Source organism: Prionailurus viverrinus, chromosome B1 (assembly GCF_022837055.1).
Source record: "Prionailurus viverrinus isolate Anna chromosome B1, UM_Priviv_1.0, whole genome shotgun sequence".
NCBI classification, from domain to species: Eukaryota; Metazoa; Chordata; class Mammalia; order Carnivora; family Felidae; genus Prionailurus; species Prionailurus viverrinus.
This window is the reverse complement of record NC_062564.1, coordinates 82,486,322-82,499,189: the sequence shown is the minus strand read 5'-3', so window position 1 is coordinate 82,499,189 and position 12,868 is coordinate 82,486,322. Positions and strand designations below refer to the sequence as shown.

The 12,868-nt window shown below is 36.1% G+C and overlaps 1 protein-coding gene across 2 annotated transcripts in view; it reads left to right on the top strand.

Annotated features, from left to right (window-relative positions):
* The window catches only part of HHIP (hedgehog interacting protein), a 96,090-nt gene extending 85,070 nt beyond the window's left edge, over nucleotides 1-11,020 (top strand). Inside the window, exons 12-14 of one of the 2 annotated variants that reach the window (XM_047856988.1) lie at nucleotides 1,319-1,467; nucleotides 4,198-4,326; nucleotides 5,160-11,020. In XM_047856988.1, coding sequence (XP_047712944.1) covers nucleotides 1,319-1,467; nucleotides 4,198-4,326; nucleotides 5,160-5,170 — 289 coding nt within the window. In that variant the 3' untranslated portion in view covers nucleotides 5,171-11,020. The other variant, XM_047856987.1, reaches the window with a different exon arrangement.
* Nucleotides 11,021-12,868: the final 1,848 nt, after the last annotated feature.

The following is a 12,868-nucleotide window of genomic DNA, read 5'->3' as shown; positions in this document are numbered from 1 at the left end:
ACTTTCAACATAGAGTGGGACTTTTATTGGAGAGAGAAGCAAAAGATGTCACTATGTATTTTGAATATGGTTTGAGTCATTGTAGACACAGCCGGAGGTCAGGCCCCAAAGTATTTTCACTGCCAGAGGGACAGAACAAGATCACCTGTCTCAAGAAAAAGGAGTCAACAGGGCCTAATTATGTGCTTCTCTTAGAAGGCTGTATCATTTACTTCTTCTGGTGGCTTTGACCTATAATTATCACCTTCTTTGTTATGGTCCTTAAGGAGTCCAACTGCTTTGGCCATCCTAATGGTGGTGATCTGAGTAGTGCTGAGTGTTTGTTTACATTCCTGAACTTTTGGAAAGCACTTGCTCCCCACACTGTGACCCAGGCAACAGTGACTGATAGAGGAATCCCACTGTGCACTGTTTCTCCTACATTAGGTGATGAGCACTTGACCATGCTTCTAGCCCAACTTGAATGACAGCCTCTTATTTCAGAACCAGTAAGAACCACAGACATCTTCTTTTGAAGGCGTCTCTCAGTGATGGCAGTTGTAGAGCAATTAAAACAAAGTCTGTGACTTTTTACTTAGCAGATACGATGTTTCTGTTTGCTGCTAATAGCATTATTTTTCTTCAGAGCAGGACAAAATAAAAGATCTGAAAATGTATCTATATATCTATATATATCTATATCTATCTATCTATATATATATGGTTTATTTTTTGCATAAAGGGTTGAAAATTTGAGTCAGTCGTACACACACACACACACACACACACACACGATATCCCTTTGAGAAAAATCAGTCTGAGAAAGGTATTTCAAGAGAAATGTAAATTAAACAAAAAATGATTCCCAAGCTTTTTTGGGCTGCAAGTGGCCATTTAGATGAATGCCTTCACCCTGTGATATTGCCAAATATGCCAATAACAAGTGAAACCTATCTCAGATATTATTCCTAAACATTTTTGTAAACCGGAGGGGGGGGGGGAGTTTTAAACTATGTGTCTTTATTTTAAGAATTTTAATCACTAGAAATGTTTAGCTACCAAACAGAAAACACCAATATAATATAATTGTATTTTTAATCAGTGAATTTTGATCATGACAAAATTTCTTGTAATGTTCATTATGATGTTCTCTGGTCCAGAACTGGTTAGGTTATTTCTTCATTGGCATGTATTTTGTATTCTCAGAAAAGTTGTCCATCTTTCTGACCCACTTAAAAGAAAGGAAAAGAAATGCTTTGCAAGCTACAAATTCGCGGGATTTCATCCTGATACTGGTTTTCAGCCCAAATACACTTTGATCCATTGTCTTTTGACGCAGACCTCTGATGCCCGAGGAGTGCAGAGCCACGGTACAGCCTGCACAGACATTGACTTCGGAATGCTCCCGGCTCTGTCGGAACGGCTACTGTACCCCCACGGGCAAGTGTTGCTGCACCCCAGGATGGGAAGGGCACTTCTGCAGAATTGGTCAGTATATCTGTTGTGCCCAGGAAAGGCTGGGCACGGGGCAGTCCTTAGGAACTCAAGAACTTACCATCAGCTATGTCTTCTAGAATTATCTACGGCTCAGAATTTAGCCGTTTATAATGTGAATGCTCAGTCTGTTTCTGAACTTGCAAATGAAATCTTTCCCATTCTCTTAATGTAAACAATTCACATATATAAGTTAATCATAAATGTAAAAGACTCTGAAATAACTGAGTCCTTTCAAATGGTGAAAAATGAAAAAAGCACAACTAGATCATCTGTACAGGCTCTCAGTCCTAGGTTTGAGATTTCACACCAGCCAATGACCTAGTGTTTGCAAAGCCCCTCTCCAAGTGCCAGCATTTTCCAGACACCCCATAAATGCCCTCCCTAACTTTACTGCCTGCCTTCTTGCTACAGTGCACTAAAAACAGGGTTTTTCAGTGGGTGTTATTAAATAAAAAGGAGAAAACGCAATTATCTAGGGGCACATTATGAGATTTTTTAATTCTTTTTGCCACTCCCTTGTGAACCATCAACTAGGTATGCAGCTGCTCAGAGACAGCAGAAGAGATTTATTCCACGGTTACCCTATCCTTTAACCAGGGATTTCCTCAATTACATGCAATGATGTTTAAATTCTACTTGGTGTGAAGAAAATTAGATAGATTCAGATACCTAGCGTCTAGGATGTATGTGGTGAAAATCCATTTTCGGGAGAATTTTTTTTTCTTTTTATGTTATCTATATGTGATGATGGATGTTAGCTAAATCTATTGTGGGAAATCATTTTGCAATATATATAAACCAAACCATCATGCTGTATACCTGAAACTTTTACAGTGAGACATGTCAATTACTTCTCAGTAAAACTGGAGGAGATTTCCATAAGGACAAATGCATTTTTAACAAATGCGTTTTCAACAACCAGCATATACATATTACTTACAAATATTTCAAATCTTAAAGCCTCTCTTGCCAATGAAAATGTGTTACAAATTCATACTTAATATTATAGTTAATGTGTAAATGTTATTTTTTCTTTATTTGAAACACATATTTGTTCCAAAAATTTCAACCGTAACTTCTCTATATATTGTCAAACAAAACGTAGGCCACATTTACAGTCACATACGCAGTGTACAATTTAAGTTTAAATTGATTCAGCACTAATAACACTACCTGGTTGATTAATACCATGGTTATATATCTAGGAGAGAGTTATCATAATTAAAAGTCTACAGAAATTAGGTAATTATATTAGTTAAAATAGCTGCTTACATTTTATTTACCCATTCTGTCTTCTTTTTCCTTAGTTGACAAAAAAATGAGGATCAGTGTTCAAATGCACAGATATTCTAATTCCTGATAATGTATCTTCATTCTGCCCCCTTTAATGCCTGACAATACCTATTCTCTCTGCTTCTTTTATATAGTGTCCATTCTGTTTTATTCCTTACTTTGCATTTTGCCTGACCTCGTAAGTCACCTCAAGTTATCAGATAACAATTTATTGAGTGCCTTCTAGCAACAGTATGTTTAAACTGAGGGTAAACAAGTTATTTTAAATATAGGTGCATTATACATACCATTATAAATAATGATAATAATAAGTGATGTAAATGAAAATTGACATTCTTTGAGATAACATGAAGTTTTATTTCAGTAAAGTACTTTAATCTTTCCACTTATCAGTTTAAATCATTTGAATATATAAGATCAGAACCATTTTATAAAAGTAATCTATTCATGATATTTTTGACCTAAGCAAGAACTTTATTCATATACTAACATAGTTCATCAACCACAAATGTAAAAAAGAAAATCATCTCATTATTCTCTTGTTGTTTCTTTTCCATTTGTCAACCACAGACCCCTGGGTTTTGATTAATGCATTTGAAAAGGTTAAAATAACCCTGTCCCTTGAAAGTATGAAGACACGTGTTCAAGGAATTTGTTTCTGTCTTTGGTGGCTGCACAGCCCACATTTATCCCATCAGTAAAAGACAACTTCTAAAACCAATTTTATCTCTCCATCTCATTTTAGCAGTAAATCTTTACATTTCCCACCTATATTGTGGTGGTAAAAATCCTTTTATGAAGAGATTCTGTGTGGAGAGCCACCCTGAAAAGGATTGGCCCGCTGCACTGCCCCAGAAGGGCCACAAAGTGTAATCAGAGATGAAGCGATGCTGTGCACCTCCTGGGAGCTAAAGGCAGGAGGAATCTAAGGGAGCTGTTCCATCTGACCAAAACTGAGAACTGACCCTTCCTGTATGTTGCCCTGGAGATGCTGAAGCTGCCGAGTCTCCCTCTCAGGCCAGGCCCTTCCCACATTAAGGCCCTGCCCTGGAGAAATGGGAACATGGAGTTACTTGGAAGGCCCTCTGTTGGAAATGCCCTCATGGAGCAGACATATTTGAAGAACTAAAATCCTCGTTTTAAATAGAGTCAGTTCTGCAAGGGCTTGAAATGGTTTCCCGTGATCTCCGCTTCCCTGGAAATGTCTCCCATTCTCTACTGAGTCCTGGCTTCCACATAACTGTGGGTCTGGAAACCTTCTTTCCTTCTTGTTACTTACTATCTTTTGGATCACTGTTTGACTGGCTACCTCCTTCTTCCCCTCCTTTCCCTTTACTCATCAGATATTTGTTGGCCTCGTTACTCGGTGCTGTTTCTGACATGCAGAATGAGAGTGTGATTTTGTCGCTTTTGTTTTTTTCCTGCCAGCAAAATGTGAGCCAGCGTGTCGTCATGGAGGTGTCTGTGTGCGACCGAACAAGTGCCTCTGTAAAAAAGGCTATCTTGGTCCTCAGTGTGAACAAGTGGACAGAAACATCCGCAGAGTGACCAGGGCAGGTATTCTTGATCAGATCATTGACATGACATCTTATTTGCTGGATCTAACAAGTTACATTGTATAGTTTCTGGGACTGTTTGAATCTTCCTTTCCAATGGGCATTTATTTTTTATCCTGTCATTAAAAAGAAAGACTGTTCTCCTGCTACACACTTCCTGTGATTTCATTTTCTTTTATTAATTTAAAAATAATTTCCAGAAATGTGCAGATCCTGTGTGTGTATGTCGGCACGTTTGTTCACATATGCACATACACACACACACACACACACTCACAACCCCTATACGCGTGGTTGCATAACAGATGGGTTTTAAATATATATATTTCCTTGTGTGGGGTAATTTACACAGAAATTCCATTGTAAATTGATAACGGAATTTTTATGTCACCAAAAGAGATTATCTGACTTCCCAGGAATTTTCTGTCTGTAATAGCTAAAGTCAACTTTAATGGAGTTTTGAAACATTACTGTGCAATCTGATGGATCTAATAAAAAAGGCAATATTTTTATATTAAAGGATTATAATGTGAGAGAATGTTTCAGAACTCCCTGATGAATTTCTAAATGGGCGACGATATAAAATTGTAATCTTCATTTGTATCAATGTACCCAATTACAGAATGTTACCCACTTACCTTCTTATTGGCAGAGAAATCCGGTTACTCTAGTTTAATCTCAAGATTGTTTTCAAGCGTTTTATAATTAAATCATAACGGCATATTCTGAAATCAATCTTCCTAAAAGGTCTGCTTTTATTATATATTGTATCTAACAATAGGCACTGGGTTTGTGTTACCTATTTATATTTTTTATTTTATTTTTATAATATAGACATCACCTAGATGAAACATCTTTGCCCTGTCCTGTAAAATACTAAAGTTACATTTTTCACCAACTTAATTGGAAAGAAGGGGAGTGAGAAAGCAAACAGTCTTTAATGTGCTGTGGATCTAATCTAGCAATGTGCCCCTGTGCCAACATGTAATCATTAACGACGGATGAAAAAGCAAGAAAACAGCCAATCCTTATAAAATTCCAGCATTAAACATATGTAAAGTGCTTTTCACCATAGCAAGACTGTCAGAGTATATGTGATTAGAACGTTGCAGATTTCACACTGAATGAAACTCACTGGAGAAGAGCTCACTCGTTTCTAACAAATCTTGGCTATGTAAGCTTAAAATACTAATTCTTGCCAAATATGAGTTTTAATGTATATGTTCCTTTTAAGACCTCAGTGAAAATCCTCTTTGGTTAATGTATGAATAAATTTCTATAAATGTTCTGTTCAGGTTTTTAAAGAAATGCCATGATCTAATTTAAAACTGCAAAAAGTCTGATAGACATTTTTCTTACTGGTTTTTGAGGCCACCTCTCCACATTTGGATTATAACAAAATCATAAGGCCTCTTTGCACTACTGAGAAAGCATCTATCGTGACGTGCACACACCCGCTATGGGTTGTCCTTCTGTAAACATCTGTTCTTCCAGAATCTAAATTGTAGACTAGTATAGAATATGAGCACAGGCTGACTTTCCAAACCCACTCCTTACCTTTGGGAATATGAACCTCAATTAAAAAGAATAAAATCGGGTAACCAGTATTTCTCTATTGTTTTAAAGTGAGAGGTTTGCAATTAAAGCACAGTGAGCATTTATGTAGAAAGGTTGGTTAAGTACACTGCTCTTGTCTTCCATATATGATTGCTTAAGTTTCAAGTGACCTCATGCCAAATGGAAATGGGTTGAGAAATCTTGGTTCAGTGCTTAGTGAACAATAGCCTGCATTAAAAAGTGCATGCATAATTTTGCACAATTTAGATTCAATTGACAGTCTATTCAAAGAAGTCTCAGGATTAAATGAGCATGGAGACCAAATTGCCCTCTTACCCCAGAAAAGGGGTGGTCCCTTCTAGTCACACTAACACTTCATTGGCCCAAGAGTGTGACAAATCTTGCAATGAACCTGCAGTAGCCCGCATCTGGAGGTTAATAGCAGTCTTTTGTCTCCTTTGCTTTCTCTTCATAGCCCTTTTACTGAATTCCATCACAGAAAGTTTTACAATTAAAAAAAAAAATGTCCTGACAACCATTTTTGTAAATGGACCTTACCATCTAATCGTCCCTTATTCAACGTGGGTGACATTAACAAAATGTGAACTTCTGGTGAGGGAGCCAGCTGTCTAAATCTGTCAAATTGTGCAGTTTTATTACACATTCTCCTGTTCATAGTTTCACTGAAAACAATAAGGATACTGCTATATATTCAGCAAAATCTGAAAAATCCAGGGTTTCTTCTTACACACTTAATCTTTCCATCTCTTCCAAAAGAATCTTTCCAAATGAAAAGGTGTTATATTGCCATTAGTTCTACTGTTTAAAAATATCTATATTAAATTGACCAGACCCAAACGTTTACACAGTCCTTTCCCAAGTGAAAGAGTTTCAAATGTCTTAGAAAAACATATGTACCCCAGGTGTCACTGCCTTTTCTATTGTGAATCATTAGAATAAAAGGCTAAACTCTTCTAAAAGCGAAGATAGCAAGATCCATGGATATTAAACCCGAGCAAAGAAAGTCAAGTCGTTGGAGCCATTTATTTTTGTTCTTGGGAGAGACGTAAATAGCGGTGGCTAATTGATGGCGACATATTTTAAACTCAGTGATCATTTCAAAAAAAATCTTTTGACCTTGTTTTTTTCCAGTCAGATTTTTAAACTGTGACTGGAGAATTCTCTTGAATGATCCATGATAGGCAGGTAGGAATTGGTTAAAAGTATGAGCTAGGGAAAAAGTTATTGTTTTGTCCTGTGAATGGCAATGTCTACTTGGTTCTGGAAGCACACAATCAGAATGCAAAAAATCATGTCCTTGGTATGAGTGTAGATGTGTGAGATAAAGCTAAAATAAAGAAATAGAAAAATGTATATTATTATCCCTTTGTCCATTCTGGACCTTGAGCTTTGGGTGTCCATTTAATGTGAAATGCTGTTAGGGAAGTTATAAAGGGTTGGGAAAAAAAAAACTTTCTACCATGGCTTTGGCCAAACTCTTGTCCTGGTTAATAGAACCCTGCTTTCTGGCCAGTTATTTAAGGTAATGAGAAGAAAACTGAATTGGCATTCATTAAACTGAAAAGAAAAGAAGAGTTAAAAAAAAATAAGGTGTGCAATGATAAAAAGTTCCATCTATACCTTTTCTTCTTGGAATTTTGTTTCGGTGTGGCTATTGTAAAATATAGGTCTTATTCTTTCACAAAGAATACTCAGAAGTTTTCTCAGATTATTGGACTATCTCATAAAGAAAGAGCAGAGAAACATACACATACAACACAGATGCACGACCTGAATAGAAAACCATTCTCTTTTTCATTTATATACTTCAGAGCAGGTGCCTCTTCTCTATTGATTCCTTTGAAAATAATTACAGCCCAATGTATTAACAACCTTAATATGTTTCTTTTCGGTATTATTTTTTAATCTCTGAATCATAAACTGTATAATAAGCCTACCAGGTATGAAATATGAGGTTAGATGCTACATCCAGGGTCTTTCAAAGCACACATTAACTTAAACTTAATTATTAGTCTAACATTCTTAGCTCTGAAACAGAAAAGAGAAAGCAAGACCAAATTTTTAAGAGGAAAAATATGTATACCCTAGGCAGATGTAGTTGGCTGATTGATATATTAAAGTTTCTGAGCGTCTCTACAGAATGTTACCTATAGTATTTATCTCTACCCCATCTCTGTCTCTCTCTCTGTCTCTCTGTCTCTCTTCTCTCACCTTCCCTCTCCCCCCCCCATGTATCCTTCTTCCTGTAACCTCTTCCTGCTCTTCCATTTCTATCGGTTTTGACTAAACAGACATGTGTTCAGTAGTACACCCATAATGAAGATGTCCTGGGGTAGATAGCTATTGATTTTGCTCATTATGATCTTTGTTTTCCTGAAAAACACCCTATCCCAATGTCACATGTGCTCAGACTCTATCATGAAGAACAGTAGACAAATATGAATATATTAGATCAACCTATTACAGTTGTTGAAAAAAATAACCAAAAGGATAAATGACTACAATCCTGGATGCTCCAGCTTGGCTTGTGTTCCATCATAGATACAGGAAAACACAAAGAATACCCCAGTCAAGAGCTTGAGCTAACAGTAGTAAAAGTTAGTAGCTATTTCCTAGTCAAGCATGACCATCTGTATGGAGCCTGTTTTGAAGATTATTCCAAATCTCTCCTTTCCCCACCTCTGGGTTGAGACTTGAACTTGCAGAGAAATCAGACCAAAGTTCCATGCCCAGAAAATGTACATATATCTGTATCCGTGCTAGGAAGTTAGTGAGCCTAGTATTATGAATACTTTCAGAAAGGCCCTCTTCAGAATATCCTAAAGAAATACGTTTGCTATCTTACGTTCTTTCTCTTCATCACTCTAACACAAATTAGTCATACCTCCAATAATTAACGATGTCAGAGAAGGTGGACACTGAATAATAGAAGCATTTTGATATGAAAAATACTAAAACCATGACCTTAAAATCTGCCAAACACTAATCCTAGCCAACTTCAACACTTCTGTCTCTTAAATATCTTCTCGTAAGGTTTAAAATTGCTTTAAAATAAGTGTTTAGGACAGTGAGCTGCATTCAAGACAGCACGAGTGCCATTTTCTTGTCCATCATAGTGGTACCCTCCCTAGCTGCTAGGAAGAGATGTATTCATTTGTCAGCTCAGCACTTTTCTTAAAATCTCCAATTAAATCTGAACCCAGGAGATGCCCATCATTTACCTTGCTTTCTTTTGTATAGGTCATATATAAGCAGATTGAAAAAATAAAGAGTAAATAATGGATTCCTGGTATCCACATAAAGCCTTAGGTCTAAAAATTGTTAATGCTTTTTTTTTTAGCCAGATTACACACTGACTTACCACAAAAAAAAAAAAAAAGATATCAATTCAACATGAATTCTAACCTATTAGAATTTGCTCATGTATACCACAGTCAGACATCTAGTTTCAGTAAGGATATTTTTTTGCATGTGTCAATTATATATTACTTAAAATCAAAATATATGTATATTTTATATATACATGCAAATTAACAAATGTTTGGTGGGTTATCTCAATTGACTGTAATATGTTAAGTTAAAAAAAACACATTTTTAGCACATAGGATTGAAAGAACAGAACATTAACAGTGCTGTAAAATTCATAATGGATAAATTTATAATAAACTTTGTCTTCATAGTTAGAAACTAATTCCAGTACATTTCTCTTTGCACTGACGACTAGCCAATAGTTTCCATTCATATGAACAATGTGTGATCAGGTTTGGTGTAGTCTATGCCCAGAATGTATGTTGGGTGTTTCTTTACCCCATTCTTAAAATCTGAGACATGACTTTTCCTAGAATAAGTTAAGATTACATGTATAGTAGAACCTAATACATTCTATTCATAATACTATTATTGAGAAATTAAATTGACAGCCTTACGAGAATCAGGTGCTCTCCGTATCTCATATCCACAGGACATTTTTGGACATGCACTTCACCAAGAACCACATAGTAACAAGATAAATGATATGAAGGTACTATGGAATTTGGGTGGCTTGATTCCCTAGGACATATTAATTTGAAAGAAACACATCTAATTAAAATGAAAAAATTATCAAATCATTATCATTAATAAGCATAAAAGAAATCTGAAAAAACAAAACAAAACCCCTGTGTCTTCCCTGGCTTTATCTTTATGATTAATTTAGTCCAGTTTTAAAGAATAGTTAGCTTTCTTATTCTTCTAATGTGTTTTTGTTCTTCTAGCTGTTCATTTTCCTTTAAGTTGTTGACAAGTAACGAATCCTTGCCTGAATTTCTGTTAGGACGTGGAAAGCTGTGAGAACAAGTGGTAAAGGCAGGTACATGTTTGAGGGAGCAGAGGTAATATAGGTACTAGTTGGGATTTGCATAAATGTTCTTCTGAAGGGTAATAGGCAAAGTCATTGGCTCAGATAATCCCTCTAAATTTGACTTAATCTGATTTATTTAACCAAGTTATTAAAACATTCAGTTCTCTTTGATCAATCTTCTATTATTCAGCTACCTTTCCATTCATTAACTCCACAAATATTTATTGAAGTGCCTGGAATGATTATGTGCTATAGAAAAGGCAAGGATGTTTACAATGGGGGATTGTGAGCCCAGTGGGTATGATGAACATGTTTGAAGCAAAAGACAATAACCAGTCACACCCAAGCAGCTCCAATTCAGCTCAACTTAGAGTCCAGCAATAATAGTACAGATGGCCTAAAGTACATCTGTGTGTATCTGTACGTGTGCACACACCCATGTATATATATATTTATCTATCTGTACAAACACTACATATGTATACACACTATCTATGTAATATATAATATATGTATAATGCATATAAATTCTAACAAGTGTATTTGTGTTATCTTTAAAATAGAACGATTGTATCTTAAAGTGGTAAATGCAGAGAATTGGATTTTATTGTTGATCTGTGGATTTAATGATTTTTAGGTGAAAAGGATGTTTAAGTGTACAATTTCTTTTCTTAATTTAATATATTTATGTAAATGCATGCCTGAAATTTGGTTAGATTGGCTGTGTTTTGTGTCCTTTAACATGATCAAATGTATTAAACTTTATCTTATGACCTGATGTATATGTGCTATTCTAAAATTCTTTCTTATTTTAGTATTCAAAATTTTTTCCCAAATATTCAGAATGGTTATATAAATGCTTATTTTTAAATATTCTGTACACAAACTACTTCTTTAAAATATGCTTTCCTGTTGTCACTTTTCATGTTCTAATTTTAAAATTTTATTCCCCAAAATATATGCCAATGTTAAGGGTCAGTTTCATTGCATATATATACATACATATATATATACATACATACATATATATGTATGTATATATATATGTATATACATATATATGTATATATATGTATATACATATATATGTATATATATGTATATATATATCAGATGGCTATAAGAGGTTATGTTGATTCAAATTTATTCTACGTTGTAAATAGTTTAAATCTGATCCCTTTAAGTCAGTAAGAATTAATAAGTGAAAAATGTAAAAGAGCAGTTGAGAGTACTGAGTGCCCAAATTGAAAGGAAGAAGTATATAGAAGGGGAGGGACATGAGAAAAGATTATTGCAGATACCCCAAAACTTGCCATTTGCCTCCAATTAACCCTATCAGGAGTATTTATATATATCGTCAGATATGGTATTTTGAACATAAATTTTAAATCTACCAATATTCTTTTTTTTTAATGTTTTATTCATTTTTGAGAGACAGAGACAGAGCACAAGCAGGGGAGGGGCAGAGAGAGAGGGAGACACAGAATCCAAAGTAGTCTCCAGGCTCTGAGCTGCCAGCACAGAGCCCGACGTGGGGCTCGAACCCATGAACTGCGAGATCATGACCTGAGCTGAAGTCAGACGCTTAACCGACTGAGCGAGCTACCCAGGAGCCCCATAATCCACCAATATTCTTTAGAAGAGCAAAATGATTTCATCTGGGTCTCCTTTCTTCCTGAATAAATACATCTCTTTGACTCATTGAGAAGAAAAGCTGTTTCTCCATAAGAGATCATTATTTCTAAGAGAATAAAAAGTGTCATAAGGTGCTTATTCATAGGCAGAATCCCTGGGATCAGCTTAGTCTCTAAAAGTTTCAAGTTAGGCAAAATCACTCCATGAAAAGTACCCTTTAGTTCATTCCACATTGGCCGGGGAGCACCAGAATTCTCTCTTCCTCAGGCACTGCACTTCTAGGTCTTAGCCTGTGTCCCCACAGTTTAGCCCTTAATCACCCTGTGTTTCCTGTGCATGTCTGGTCTTCCAACCAGATCATAAATCTCCTGAGGGCATCTTCTACGTTTGTAATCCCTGACAGAGCAGCTCCTGCATACTTGCCTTAAGGAAAATAATAATCATACGTATGTAACAGCCTAGAGACGCAACTGGTTTTTTGCTGTTGCTAATCTCTCTGGGTTCCCTCGCTCTCCCTTGATTGGCTTCTCAGCTCTGCCATCACCAGTGTAATCAATTCCCCCACATTCAATTTCCTTTGTTGTAAACACTTGTAATGGTTTCTGTTTTCCTTTTTTAGAACATGATACATGTATTAATTAGAGTGCTTTAGACACAGACGAGAAGAGATAACATAGTGAAATTACGAAGGGACACGAAGAGATCTCCTGTAAGAGAACACATTCATAATTCATTGCCTTCAATCCCAATGTAATCACAGGAAGATGAAGTCAGAGAGATCTTACCTGGAAACCTGATACAAACCCTTAAATTATTTAGGCAGCTGCCAATGGAAAAGGCATTCCCACAGTTGTCATTAAGAATTTTCATACCTCATGGGGTGCCTGGATGGTTCAGTCAGTTAAGCATCTGACTCTTGATGCGGCTTGGGTCATGATCTCATGGTTTGTGAGTTTGAGGCCCGCATTGGGCTCTGCGCTGACAGATAGCT